General features: G+C 37.4%; 1 protein-coding gene across 4 annotated transcripts in view; it reads left to right on the forward strand.

The window, feature by feature from the left end:
- The window catches only part of Yif1 (Yip1d-interacting factor 1), a 197,368-nt gene that overhangs the window by 116,754 nt on the left and 65,164 nt on the right, over positions 1–15,450 (forward strand). For all 4 annotated transcript variants that reach the window (XM_067159559.2, XM_067159566.2, XM_067159544.2 and 1 more), the window contains exon 4: positions 12,699–12,835. In XM_067159559.2, the coding sequence (XP_067015660.1) occupies positions 12,699–12,835 (137 nt within the window). The remainder of the gene's footprint in view (positions 1–12,698; positions 12,836–15,450) is intronic.

Here is a 15,450-nt window from a genome sequence, read left to right on the forward strand (position 1 = left end):
TTGGACCACTTCAGTCAATCATTTTCTGGTCATCTTCTTTGATGGGTTTTCTTTCTGAATTGCCCAGTAGCTTTTCATTCATTCTGATCTTTTCTGTCATTCCTCACCTGTAAATACCCTTTCCATTGTATGTTGTTTGCCTATTTCCTGTTTAAACCTTACTTTTATGTTTTCAGTTTCTGTAAATTTTCTGTTTTGTTTTGCAAATTGTCCAGAGTTATTTCTAGTTCTTCCATATTCTCTCCAATTTCCTTAATCAATTCTACTTGTTACTTCAGATTCCAGAGTCCCTCTATAACTTTTTCTTGGTAATCTGGTTAAAGCTCGTTTCTTATATATTTCTTATATATTTAATACCATTTATATTGGTATTATAAATTTACTCATTCGGGACAAATATTTCAGGTTCCCTATGGGAATCAACATCTATATCATCATATATATTTTTATATTTTGTTTTATATACCTGTATACTCCATATATACCATATTTAGTCTGAAGAGTCCTCCGCAATGAAATAATCGAGAGATTGATCCAGTTACCAGTACGATGAAGAAGAAAAAATCTCTCATTTCTTTCACTTCTTATGATTACCAGGAAACAGGATTTCATGACAACTAATGAGAGAAGTCTGGGAAAGAAGACAGGAGGGCATTGGATCAAAGAAATTCAAGAGGATCTCAAAACGTTGGACTCGAAATTGCAGATGCAGAGAACAGGAATAAAATTGCCACCCTTCTTAAGAAACACACACCGGGCGAGTTGGCCGTGCACGTAGAGGCGCGCGGCTGTGAGCTTGCATCCGGGAGATAGTAGGTTCGAATCCCACTATCGGCAGCCCTGAAGATGGTTTTCCGTGGTTTCCCATTTTCACACCAGGCAAATGCTGGGGCTGTACCTTAATTAAGGCCACGGCCGCTTCCTTCCAACTCCTAGGCCTTTCCTATCCCATCGTCGCCATAAGACCTATCTGTGTCGGTGCGACGTAAAGCCCCTAGCAATAAAAAAAAAAAAGAAACACAGGTTTTCAACTGAAATGATGCACATATGGCCTGTAAAGATTTCAGACGAATTAAGAATACTGCGATTGGAACGAATGAAGAAGTACTGGGCAGATAAGAAGAATCCAACGGTATAACCTTCAAAGAAAAAGTGTACATGGAAGACTCAAGTGATCCAATGTGGCCAATAAAGTTAATAATAATAATAATAATACACTAGTGTCAAAAAGTTTAAACTCACTTGTGAAATTCTCTGTATTCTTGAAACTGATACTTATACTACCTACCTTTTTTGGATCAATTGAAACTGACTAAGAACTGCCAGGAGCTGAATCCAGGCATCTTAGACTGATGAACAAAGTGTAAAAGGCACGTCCCCAAAGCAGAGAGACAATAACGTAGAGCAGAGGTCAATATAAATGAATTAAGTTTATTAACATAAAAACAGAGGGAAACGGTCTGAAGATTAGCATTACAAAACAAACTAATGGTGATACAGGGAATGAAATACTCACATACATAACATGCAAGGATACTCAAACCACAGTAAAAATCACTTGGCTTATCAATCTGTTTTCTTTATACCTTGCACCGTCACAACAGAGATATCGTGTTCTGTGATACCGTTTTTTTATTTTTTTTTAACCAGACGGTGACAACAGAATTAAAACGTGATCCAAAGTATTTCTTTCCCAAAAAGGACCATTAACTATCTCGAGCAGTCCGGTGGTATTTGAAGGTGCTCAAATACGACAGCCCCGTGTCGGTAGATTTACTGGCACGTTAAAGAACTCCTGCGGGACTAAATTCCGGCACCTCGGCGTCTCCGAAGACCTTAAAAGTAGTTACTGGGATGTAAAACAAATAACATTATTATGATTTTATTATTATTAACTATCTTGAGGTGAAAGTAACAGCTTCCACACAATAAAATCTAACAGCTCCCCAGATAACGTCAAGGTTTCATAAAATATGGCTTCTGACAATCCCCATAGAATCCTTTAAATCTCCTAAAAATTTATTAATAGAATGATAAATAAAATGAAAAATAAACCAAAAACAACTTTCATTAAAGAGCAAAAGGAGAGAAAGAAATTTGCAGTCCTAACTTTTCGGAATAAGCACCGTTACATGTTATAAATCTCATTTTTGGTCCGTATTGAAAATTTACAGTTCAACAACAATAAAGGTGTTTTAATTTATTCCACCTACTCAATACTTCTATTTTCACTTATAGTGATTACATAAATAGACTCTCAGTTAAATGGGACATGTTTCGCCCTCAATTAAGGGCATCTTCAGCCTAAAAACAATCATCAAGAGTACAACTAATATTAAAAGTGGAAGCTAAAAGTTTAGCCAGTTATTAAAATTCAGGACATAAAAATGTGAAAAATGATACAATATATAAAGATGCTAATGGAAACACTGTCAATGATTAAACTATAATCTTGTCGGAGACTAAAACTTCTTCCATTAAAATTCTAATTAAAACAGTTCATCTAAAATATTAGTGGAAAACCAAAGTGGTAATAATATAAAGCCAATGACTTGAGGGCGTGAACACAAGCATAAACATGATTGTCATAAATACAATCTGTCCAAGGTCGCTGATGAAATTCTTCAGCATGAAGTGAGACAGAAGCATCAGTAGAAAAATTGTAAGTGGTCCTTAGCACCGGTAGGTAATACTATTGGCTGAAACCTTGCCAGCAAATGTCAGTAGATACTGAAATAATGTTTTCTCTAAGAGAAGGAAAAGATGAATTAAGAAGTTGAACGTAAGGAGAGAATTCGGATTACGTAAATTGAAATAGATGAGGACTTACATGTTAGTTGAGAGTTATTTGTTATCTACTGTTGTGTTGGTTGCTGCCCTTCTGTTGGCTCTGAGTCTGGTGTTGTAACTGTGCTGCAGAGGCGGCAGTGAACTCGGAGGGGAAGGAATAGGGGAGTGTGGAAGGGAGGAGAGGATGGGTGGAGTCAATTGTGATGAGGCTGACAAAGGGGTGGAGTCAACCGTATTGCTGGAAGTAGGCCTAATATCTGTAGGTATGGGAGGAGTATTAGAGTATGAAGAATGAAATATATTAGGTATCCTAAATTTATTCGAACTAACTGACTTTAATAATTTCGGCATTAATTCATGTAACATACTTTTACTGTCCGTGGTTTCATTAAGATTCTGTTGCTTATTGTACGTCTGATCTAAATAGATATAAAAACTTTCTAATTCGTTCAACATTCTCCCTTTTTCTATGTTTCTAATTATTGCTAGGTCTTTCTCTATGGATTCATATCTGTGACCAGTCTCCCTTATGTGCAAACTCATTGCTGAGTATTTCCTATGTTTTTCCGCGTTAACATGTTCCATGTATCTTGTCATAAAACTTCTCCTAGTCTGTCCAACATATGAAAAATTACACTGAGTACATTTGAGTCTGTATACTCCTGATCCCAAATAACGATTTTTATCATAATTAACTTTTTTATGATTAAAGAATATGGACTGGGTAGTATTAGTAGTTCTAAAAGCTATATTGAAATTATGTTTCTTGAATACGTTAGTAATCTGGTATATAGCTGGATTATTAAAAATGAATGTAGCATACTCAGTTTTTTTGTTTTTTCTGGTATCAGATTCGTGGATAACTTGTTCTTAATTGTATTGATTAATTTGTTGATCATTTCTATTTTGAAACCATTTTGTTTAGCGAGGTACCTAATATAATTTAATTCTTTCTTCAAATTCTTGGGAGATAGAGGGATTCTAAGTGCTCTATAAATCAGACTGTGAAAAGATGCTTGTTTATGTCATTTGGGTGTAAAGAAAAATTGTTTATAGTTGTAGATGATTGTATCGGTTTTCTAAATATTTGAAAATCAAAAGTGTTAACCTTACGCGTAACTGTCACATCTAGAAAATTCGATGAGTTATCGACTTCGTCCTCTTTCGTGAATTTCAAATTAGGTTTGATTTCATTTAACTTATTTACGATTTCTGGACTATTAGTGACATCTTTGTTTATGATTACAAACGTATCATGTACATATCTCAACCATAAATCAATTCCTTTAATTTTTGCTATTATTTCATTGTGTTCGATTGAATCCATAAATATGTCGGCAAGGATGCCCGATATTGGGTCACCCATTGCTAATCCATTCTGTTTATAAATATTATTGTTAAATGAGACGTAATTATTGTCTAATACGAAATTTAACAATCTAGTGAATTCTTCTACTTCCATTTTACTAAGATTACTGTGTTTACAAAAATTATTATGAATGATATTAACAGTTGTATCTGTCAGAATATTCGGGAACAAATTCACTATGTCATACGAACACATCATCTGGTTTGGACGCACGCCAAATTTAAGCAAAATGTCACACAAGTCAATGGAATTTCTTAATGGTTGTTTATTATTAAAAGTGTAATGTCTTTTCAAAAAATTATGAATGTATTTGGAGACCTTATACGTGGGAGAATTTCGGCAATTGATAGTCGGACGAATCGGAATATCTTTTTTATGTATTTTGGGCAAAGGTCTAGTTTCTGGGAGCCTAGGATTCATATTGACAAGTTTTAATTGTTCTTGGTTTGGTAAAGAGAGATGTGGATCTTTTAAGTAAGGCCTTTACTTAATTGAGATTTATTGGATTTCTGATCTTTCACACACTAAGATATGTTATTTACATAGTTTTACCATAAATACAGTCACACCTTTTGACTATGGCTGTACATCTGTTCATAGTGAGCAGTGCATTGTCCGAGATATGACATGAGACGTGAGTCATTTCTAGTTGAACTGCAGAAGTAAGACATTGTTTGTGTTTTCACAATAGATTGGGTGATTATGAAAATCGTGTAGTTGTCATCGTACTGCATAAGGTAGGCAAGTCAGCAGAAAAGATTTTCAAGACACTCCAGAAGTTGAAAATTTCCAAGAGATTTGTGTATCCCACTATCCAGCGATACATTGAAACTGAAACTGGAAAATCGCCCCGGGAAAGGAAGGCCACGCATGGTACGCATTCCAGAAGCCGTTAAACAGTGGTGGCACATGTGAAAAGAAAGCTAAAGAGGTAGTTGACGATGGTCTGTGATATGAAAATATTAAAAAATATTATGTTCTGCATATTGTGCAGTGACATGGGAATACGAGTTTATAAACGACACAAAGAACATCTCAGAAATCAGCTGAAGTGCTAAAGACTCATAAACACAGAGGTCTTGCTTAACTGTTTTGCAGCAAATGGACCTTCATCCTGAATCAGTCGTGGTGTGAAAAGGAGTGAGTTTTAAGGGCACAATGTAAGCTCCATTATTGTGAAAAAGGGGTGAAAACATTAGCAAAACTATCTTATTGTATGGCTTTTAGTGCCGGGAGTGTGTGTTCGAGGACATGTTCGGTTTGCCTGGTGTGAGTCTTTCTATTTGACTCCCATGGGCGACCTGTGTTGTTGTATGTAGGATGATCATGTAGGGAGAGGGTGAAACCTGGTGTTGGCACATAGCCTTCTCCTGTGTAGTAATACCAAGGAGTCTGCTCAAAGCTTTACATCTCCATCCAACGGACAAATCACCATCAACAGCGTCATATACCCTCACTCCATGTGAACACTTTGGAAAGGTTCAGAATTTAATCCAAGCTTTTGGCACGGAATCTAGGGATTAGAAATTGTATACTACCACCTCTCTTACCCTGCCAGCCAACATTCTGATGGTGAATTTTTTTTGACCAACAGTAGGCTACTTGAACTGGCTAACCACGGTATCAGACCATGTAGACTTGAAGCCTTAACGGTCATGGCCAACAGGTGGGCTCATTAGCAAAAGTATAGCCTGCTAGGAGACCATGCTGGAGAGACTGGTCAAGAATCCCAACACCACCTTCTTCCATGGTTACAACTGGAGCTATCAGCAAGATTCGGCACCAGCGCATAAGGCTCGGACAACTCTGCAATGGCTTGCAATATATGTACCAGACTTCATTTCAACCTCTGATTGGCCCTCTGGTAGCCCAAACCTCAATCCTCTTGACTGCAAATTTTGGTCTGTGCTTCATATAATGGTATGCAAGAAGATACTCCCAATCATTGACAGTTTGAAGCACTTTCATTTGAAAGCAGCAGAATAATTCCCTGTTGACGTGTTACGTAATGTAATTGATGAGTGGTCTCAAAGACTTCAGAACTGTTGCTTGCTAAAGGGAGCCATTTGGAAAAATCGATTTGTGTTCCTTGTATATCCATGTAACTACCGTTATCATGTTATTAAAATATCTTTCATCACCTTGTGGAAATTTATTAAAAACTTTGTGGCACTACTTATGGTAAGGCTAGGTAATTGTTATTTAGGTATCTAGACATTAAATGATCTTTGGCCTGTGTACACAAAACATCAGCCAGAATTCTGTTATATTGCTATACAAAAGCATTTACGAATCTTAAAAGACTGTATTGTCTTTGTTGTTGAAATGATCTATTGTTAGCTGTTATAAGCTATAATACAACATACTTTCCCTGTTTTCCAACGTTGACATCTCTTCAGTATTGCTCCAATTTTTTCAGGATATAGACTCGTTGCTGAAATTGGGGGGGAAGCTAGTATTAGTGAAGAAAAAGTATGCTGTGGCATGTGCCAGTGAGACAGCTGGTTGGTCAAACTGGCAGATTGCTGCAATATTAGGGATTTCTGAATTTGGCATTTGCTCTGCTTTGAAGTGAAGACAAAAGACAAGCACTCATAAATATCGAGTACATAGTGGATGTCTTACGAAAACTGCTGCTGAAGATAAAGACATTGTGATCGTAAGCAACCGTAACAGAAGCCCTACAGCTGTGGACATCTGCACTGAAATCAACAGAACTAGAGAACAAGTGTTGGTGTCAACCATGAAATATTGTTTACATGATGTTGGTTTGTGTGGACATGTATATTCCAATAAACCTCTTTTAACACACAAATATAAATCTCAAAGACTTCATTGGGACAGACAACACAAGGATTGGACCATTCTCCAGTGGAAATATGCTCTGTGAACTGATGCGTCAAAAAGTTTGAGTCAAATTGTCATCAGTATGTCCACTGCCGTCCAGGAGAAAGAATGCTAGAAGGCTGCCTAACACCAAATATGAAGCATGGGAGTGGTAGTATTATAGTGTGGGACTGTTTTGGTAACAATAAGGTGGGAAACTTGGTGAAAGTGGACGGTATGTTAGGAAGGAGCAGTAGCATCGCATTCTGACAGGCAATGTAGTACCATCTGTAACTCAGCTTATTGGAAGAGGATTTGTTCTGCAATAGGACATTGATCCAAAACATATGTTCAGACCCATGCAAGAAGTATGTAAGAAACAAAGAATCATGAGGAGTTTTACAAGTTACGACTTGGTCACCTCAGTCATTCGATTTGTCACCTATCGAGTTGTGAGATGAACTTGACCATAAGACAAAATGAAACCTTCTATCAGCAGTTGTGAAGATCTCTGTCAATGCCTTTTACAAGCATGGGGAACTTTAACCACAGAGATGTCTGAAATGATAACCAAAAGAATGCCTTGTATTTGTTGTGCAATAATCAGAGCAAAAAGTGGACACACAGACGAGCACAGAGTTTGAACAGTGTAGCTCTAAAATATATTGTTGTCCATTATTTGAAGTATAAAGATTGTTTTGTGTTTGTTATATAGTGTTTTTATATGTTTGTATAAATGGATGCCTATTTTTTATTTTGATTTGAAATATCGCTAGTCTATTGCCTAATAACAAGAACTTGAGTTTTCTTAAGGTGAGTTTAAACTTTTTTGGTGGTAGTGTACATTATTCTGTTGTTTAAGACTGAAACAGAGATGTTACCAGAGGTTAGTAGTAGTAGTAGTAGTAAATAATAATAATAATAATAATAATAATAATAATAATAATAATAATTGTATGGCTGAAAGAATGAAAAGGAATGCTTCAGATCGAACAGGATTTTTTTTTTAAAATAACACTCAGGACTTTTATAAAACATTCAAGAACACCTTGAGTAGATATGATCCACCAAGCCTCAACTTCAGAAACCAAGAAGGAAAAGTAGCTCACAGTGATGTGGAGAATTGCCAGATTCTGGCAGACTACTTCGCAAAACTCCTCAATTGTGAGCCACCATCTCAGAAATTCGACTAGAGTCACAAGGAACCAAACCCAGACTCGGACCCTCCGACTGTGAATGAAGTCACGAGAATCATCAAGACCTTAAAGAACAACAAAGCACTTGGAGAAGATGGAATTATTGCAGAACTTTGGAAATATGCTGACGACAGAGTTATCGTTGAACTGACAAGATCCTACACAGTGTCTGGAAAGAAGAAAAGCTGCCAGATGGATGGACATCAGCTTTAATACACCCTCTTCACAAGAAAGGAGATAAGGCAGGCGTCAGCAGTTGGGGGGAATATCGCTACTACCATAGACATATAGAATCTTTTCAAAGGCATTGCTAGATAGAGCAGAAAAACAATTGGAACCGTAAATTGGTATCAAGGAGGTTTTAGAAAGGGCAGGTCACGTGCGGAACAGATCCTGAACCTGAAGTTGATCACAGGATACCAGAAAGAGAGGAACAAGGAATTCGTGCTCACATTTGTGGACTTCAAGAAGGCCTATGATTCAGTAGATAGAGAAACATTGATCTGTATACTAGAAGAAATGGGTCTAGATAGAAAGACCAGAGAGCTCATTAAACAGACTATGACTGACACAACATCCAAGGTCACGTTCAGGGGGATACTATCGGAATCCTTTAGGATTAAAACAGGGGACTTACAGGGAGATGGGCTTTCTCCCCTTCTATTCAACTGTGTTCTTGACAAGGTCATTAGAGAGTGGCGCAGGAAAATGCAAGGAATAGGTGGTATACGAATGGGATATAAGAGTAGAGGGACTGTAGTCTACTGCCTAGCCTTTGCGGATGACATTGTGATTCTGTCAGAGTCAATAGAGGAGGCACAGAACCAGATTGCCCAGCTCCAGGAACAAGCAAGTAAGGCAGGCTTACGGATCTCCTTCGAGAAGACACAGTACATGACCAACATCGAAACAGCACCTAGGGGGCTGACAGTGGAGAGAGGGAGGATTTGGAAAGTAGAGAAATTTAAATATCTGGGAGAGTGGATAGATAACAACCTGTCAGAGAAAGAGGCACTGATATTGAGAATCAACAAAATGAACTTGGCATACAAACCAAGAATGAACACCTGTAACAAGATGATGATCTCAATCAGTGCAAAACTCAGACATTACGAGACAGTGATTTGTCCAGAAGCCTTATATGCAGCTGAGTGTTTGAACCTGATAAAGGTAGGATTGGTCAAGAAGTTAGAACTGGTGGAGCGAAAAATTCTAAGGAAGATACTGGGAACCCTAAGAACAGACAATGGATCATACAGAAAGAAAGCAAACCAAGAACTGTACCGCAAGATAGAAAAGATCTCGGACACCATCCGGAAGACGAGAGCCATGTTCTTTGGAAACATCTACAGAATGGACCCGGGAAGACTGACCAACCAGATGGTAAGGTTTTTCGAGACCAGGAAAACTGTGGTACAGTGGCATCGGGAAGTGAAGAAGGACCTAACAGAAATGGGAATACAAGGATCAGAAATAAGCAACAGGGAAGCTTACAAGTCGAAAATAAAGAGCACAAAGAGTTTCCAAGAAAAAGTTAGTATGCAGTCCCAAACACCATGGACAGAAGAGAGAAGAAGGTTGCAGAGTGAAAGAATGAAGGATTACTGGGTGCAGATCAAAGGCCAGAAGCAGCTGAAATCAAATTAACGTGGTCCACAGTTGGCCAAAACGAAAGAAAGAAAGAAAGAAAGAAAGAAGTTGTATGGCTTCAGCTACCTTGGTGCAAGCCTTCTGAAGTGGTGCCTGCCAATTTTGACATTCGGATTGTGCTGCTGTATAGCAACAAAAGCAGAATTCAACTGGAACAAATATTATGACTGAGTTAATTTAATTTGTTAGGCGACACCTAGTGCACGCCACCAGAGATTTTTAACATGCCAACAATGGTGATGTGGAGTGCCTAGATTTTTTATTGTCCTTCAAAAATAGACTACTCAGCTGGGTTTGAACCTGTGAACTTAGGATCATGAGTTGAACACACTACCACTGATCCACCAAGGCAGCTATCACCAGAACAATCAACAGTCTGAGATGTAAGGATGATTCACTGATCCTGGAAAACAATGAAAGGGAGCAGATGATCATAATGAGATGATTAATCAAAATCTGGGACTATTTAATGGCAACCACAAACATCTAGCTGAATGTGACATTGTTTTTACATATTTGTGCCAATCTCCTTACTTTCATCTTTCCTGTCTGACCTCACTTGTTTAACTCTTGTTCTCTTTCAAACCCAGTGGTATTTTGTTTCCTAGACACAGGAAACTTCGTTTTCAAATTTTCATGTTCTTTTTATTTGAAGACCTGTTAAAGGTTACATACTACCAACGGATTTTAACTATGGTATTGTCATGCAAAAGATGTAGTAACATTTTTATTGCATTGGCAGTAAGGTTACTAAAAATGTAGTGAAATTTACCTTGATAGTATACCTGTTCCTGGGGGTTTTGTTTGTTTAGCATCTTTTTTTTTCAAAATTGTATTATAAGGATCCAATACTAGACTATTATTAGACTAAAAATAAAAAGACTGGTAATGTTACATGTAAGATTAAAGTTATATTTCTTGTCAAATAATTCCTACCACATGATATATTTTGTTTTTTCTCTAAAGAGGATGTATATTCTAGTGATAGTAAAGTTTATCTTCGTAATCAATGCCACCAAATTTTGTAAAGGTAATTCTTCAGTTTATTGTTGCAAATTTAATAAGTAGTTATTTTATTTTTTGCAAGACAATGTTAGAGTAGTAACTTTCAAGTATTTATCTCACATGAGAGTAGATACTTGATAGACTGGGCGAGTTGGCCATGCGCGTAGAGGCGCGCGGCTGTGAGCTTGCATCTGGGAGATAGTAGGTTCGAATCCCACTATCGGCAGCCCTGAAGATGGTTTTCCGTGGTTTCCCATTTTCACACCAGGCAAATGCTGGGGCTGCACCTCAATTAAGGCCACGGCCGCTTCCTTCCAACTCCTTGTCCTTTCCTATCCCATCGTCGCCATAAGACCTATCTGTGTTGGTGCGATGTAAAGCCCCTAGCAAAAAAAAAAAAAAAAGATACTTGATAGTAGGTTGTTACGAAGTCAAAGAATGCTTAATGCCCCCATTTAATGGGCAAATCACTGTGATGAGTGTCATGTTCCGTCACTCCATATGAGCGCTGCAGAGAGGTTTGGAACTGAACCCACTCTAGTGATTAGGAATTGTATACCACTAACTCTAGTACCCTGCTGACCAATACCTAGATGTTAAAAAATAAATTCAATGAATGGGACTCGAACAGTCAAATCACGGTGTGGAACCATTAAGGAATGATGTCATAACGACCATGGCTACCAAGTACACCCGAAAATATAATGCTTGCGAGTAACTCATAGAGTTAGCAGGAACAACTTCTTAGCTTGGAAAATCGTTTGAAACTCTCTGGTAGTTGGACAGATAACATGTTGGATTTGATTTATACATACGCATAGTTTACATTATAATAACTTATTTTTTCTATAGCATCATGCAATGCATCTTCATCAAACCATCATCACGATATGCAGCCATCTTGATTCTTACAGCTGAGTCCCAGATAAGAACAAACAAAAGCCGTTGTATGCATTTTCAACCCTAGGTCTGGATAAATGTGCAATCTACCACATAAATTGAAACTGCTCATTTATCTGGCTGTCATAGTACAGGCATTTGGAGAAAGTGAAGTGAGAAAAGATGCTGAAAATAATATGATGATGGTTTTAATGAAAAATAAGAGTTTTGTTTCCTGCTTCTTATGTTGTTGGATTAAAAAAAAAATTATATATAACTGTCAGGTTCTTCAGTCTGCCAAAACTAATTTTTGAATAAATAAATTTATAAACTAAATGCGAAAGAAAACCTTTCGTAATAGAATTATACCTGAAAAAGAAACATTTGAAACAGAATGACATGTTTCATTCTTGAAAGAACATCATCAGATTCTATCAAATCACACAAAAAAATATTTAAAAATTTAAAAACATTTATGTTTAGCTTCTGTTTAAATCCTTAAGAAATTCAAATTTGGAACTTATCTTAATGAAGTCCTCATTTCTCTCCACTCTGGCATAGAATGCAAGTTGGTGTAATACCGCATTCTGCCATTAGCGTGAATCCAGCTAGCTAGTTAGCCCATTAACCTTTTGCCACACCACGCCCAGCTAGACCATGCTGAACTGATATTTTTTTCCTGGTGGTTGGTGGGGGTGGAACTTGATGGTATTGACTCACAGGCTGATACTCCCATTGTTTTGCACTTAAAAATGCATAATCACAGTTATCACTCACCTTTCTTTAAATATGCTCCTCCAGTACTGGACTTTTTATAAAAGATTTTTTTAAAATTTTATTGTGCATTAAAAATCCTAACTCTATCAACAACTTCAACCTAAGATTTCAAAAATTACCTTACTTGTTTGGTTGATGTTCATTAATTTAATGGACACCTTGAATGTTCCTATTCACTTTCAATCTAATTCTTCAGTTTGTTTCAGGATTGGTCAGTGAAATACGAACAGGATGAACCAGTTCAGCCACGTTATGAAATCAACGCTCCAGACCTGTACATACCCACAATGGCATATCTGACTTATGTTTTGGTAGCAGGTCTAGTGCTCGGTACACAAAATAGGTTTGTAACTGCATTCTTATGTTATTCAACAAGACAGTGGAACGTTATTATTTAAGATTCTTGTGTATTTAAATAGTCATGCATTCATATGTCTGTTAAGTTTTAATGATGTTCTGTACAAGTATACTTAGGCCAAAAATTATTGAATCATTTGACTTTGAAAAGTGTTGATAAACATGCTCTGTAACCATTATTCTTCATTGCAGTTTTTGATTCTGCATTGTTTAATATTAACTAGAAAACTCCTCATTAATGTTTATCCTATCATGTTAAAACTCATGAAAGATTATTATGCACCGTAATCGGGCATAACAAATCCCAAAGACTTGTAGTGGAAATGAAAGCAACACGGTTGCTTAACTTAACCTTATATATTATTCTTTCAATGATGCAATTACGATACTTCCTCTCTTTTCCTGAATGCTTTGCCCTGTAAATCAAAATGTGTAGCTTCTAACCGATTGTCTGCTCATACTCTTGTCTAGGCCAGATGAATAACAGTTATATTGGTGTACTGGTGCAAGTTTTCATAGCCAGTGTCAACTAAAGAGCTTTCATCTTCTTCTGATATAAGACTAGAGCTACTGAATAGTGGTTGAGACATTGACATATGGAGGTCATTTCATAATTTTTGGCACATTATATCATGCAAACGTATGGGAGCACAGGAAGTCTAGTACATATGCAAACCTGTACCACAAACTATTGAATGCTACCGACAGATGGAGTTGAAGTACTGTCTATACTGTAGACAAGATATCTAACACAGCATGAGTAAGATGAGAGTCAAGTTCAAACCATACAACAGTGATACGTAAAATTAGTACTTTTCCCCCCTCTCTCTAGATTAGGCCTGGTTTTGTAGAAGTACTGTAGTTTTCACTGAAAACGGTTTACATTTGAGTTTAGAAAAATTATGTGCTCTTCTTCATTTGCCATTGCATTACTTTAAATTAGGATTAGTGCTTCAAGAATCATTGGGTCAATTTCCTTCCATGAAAATGCTACTTCCTTATCATATGCCCGATATTTAACCTACCGGGCGAGTTGGCCGTGCACGTAGAGGCGCGCGGCTGTGAGCTTGCATCCGGGAGATAGTAGATTCGAATTCCACTATCGGCAGCCCTGAAGATGGTTTTCCGTGGTTTCCCATTTTCACACCAGGCAAATGCTGGGGCTGTACCTTAATTAAGGCCACAGCCGCTTCCTTCCAAATCCTAGGCCTTTCCTATCCCATCGTCGCCATAAGACCTATCTGTGTCGGTGCGACATAAAGCCCCTAGCAAAAAAAAAAAAAAGATATTTAACCTATAAAACTACACCTGCAAATTACTATACAATTCACTCCAACCTTTCCATCTAAATAGTGATATTTAGATTACCCGAGTTTACGTACATACAGCTAATATAAGGGAATCCTGTGTTTACTTTTCTCTACCAGAACAAGAGAATGTTTCATTAGAATCATTGTGTATACTTTCAGCCAGTAACAAAGTATACCGCCAATGCAAGTCATCTCTGTACAAAACCATGGAGACCCTTGGAGAAATGGAAGATAGAGACTTCCACTATCTGTAACCTCAGTACCAAGTGGGATAGAGTGGTTAGCTGTATGCCTGGTTGCCTTTTAGGCTGAGTAAACTTCAGGGCCATGGGACTCTCCAGAAGTGGAAATCTTGTTTCTAAATTTTTCATCTTCTTGATGGGGAATTGAACCCTTGTCCTTCCAGGTGGACGAAGTACGCCTTTCACCTCAGCTAAGCAGCACCGTACAAAGGATACAGAGAGGCAAATTAAACTGTTACTGATAAAAAATGTGCAGAGTATGCTAGACGTTCAGGAATAGCCCTTAGGATCTTTATGATGGCCATAGCTTGCTGTTCAATACCTCCTCAAAGATGACGCATTGTTTATTCAAACTTAGTTATATAGTTCTCTTCATCTCCTGATAAGTTTGCATCTCTAAGGATAGTAATTCTGTCATTTCACTGTAGATCAAAGCCAAACAAATTTTGGACTTTTAATATTGCTCTTCTCCATTATGCAATAAAATAGTAAGAAGAAATTAGTGTTTGTAAGGTATGTATTATTTGGAAAAGAGAGAAAAAAACATATTGACCTGGGTCGAGCTCCAATGGTTAAACTTGCTCTAAGACTTGGCTGAACTGGGCATATCAAAAGCTGTGAAGATATACTTGGTTGAATCACTAGTGTTCTCAGTCTTTTTTGTACGGATGTTAGACTTGGACCATGAAAACTAATGACAAAAATCGAATTGATGCCTTTGAGATGTGGTTTTGGCAGAGAATACTACGTGTACCCTGGACAGAAAGAACAACAAATGCTTCCATTATAGACAAACTAAACATCAAGGAACATCTATCTTCCCATGTAACTGAATGTTACCTCCATTTCCTTGGCCACATTTCAGAAAAGGAGAACAGACTTCAGAAAAGACCATTTTGCAAGGCAAAGTTGAAGGCAGTAGACCATGAGGAAAAACAGCAAGTAGAAGGTGAGATCAAGTGAAGAAAATCACTGGCTTACCTCTTCAGATTATGAGATGTATATATTAAGAAAAGCTGAAGATCACTCTGGATGGAGACATCTCTTGA

The sequence above is a fragment of the Anabrus simplex genome, chromosome 1 (genome assembly GCF_040414725.1).
Source record: "Anabrus simplex isolate iqAnaSimp1 chromosome 1, ASM4041472v1, whole genome shotgun sequence".
NCBI classification, from domain to species: Eukaryota; Metazoa; Arthropoda; class Insecta; order Orthoptera; family Tettigoniidae; genus Anabrus; species Anabrus simplex.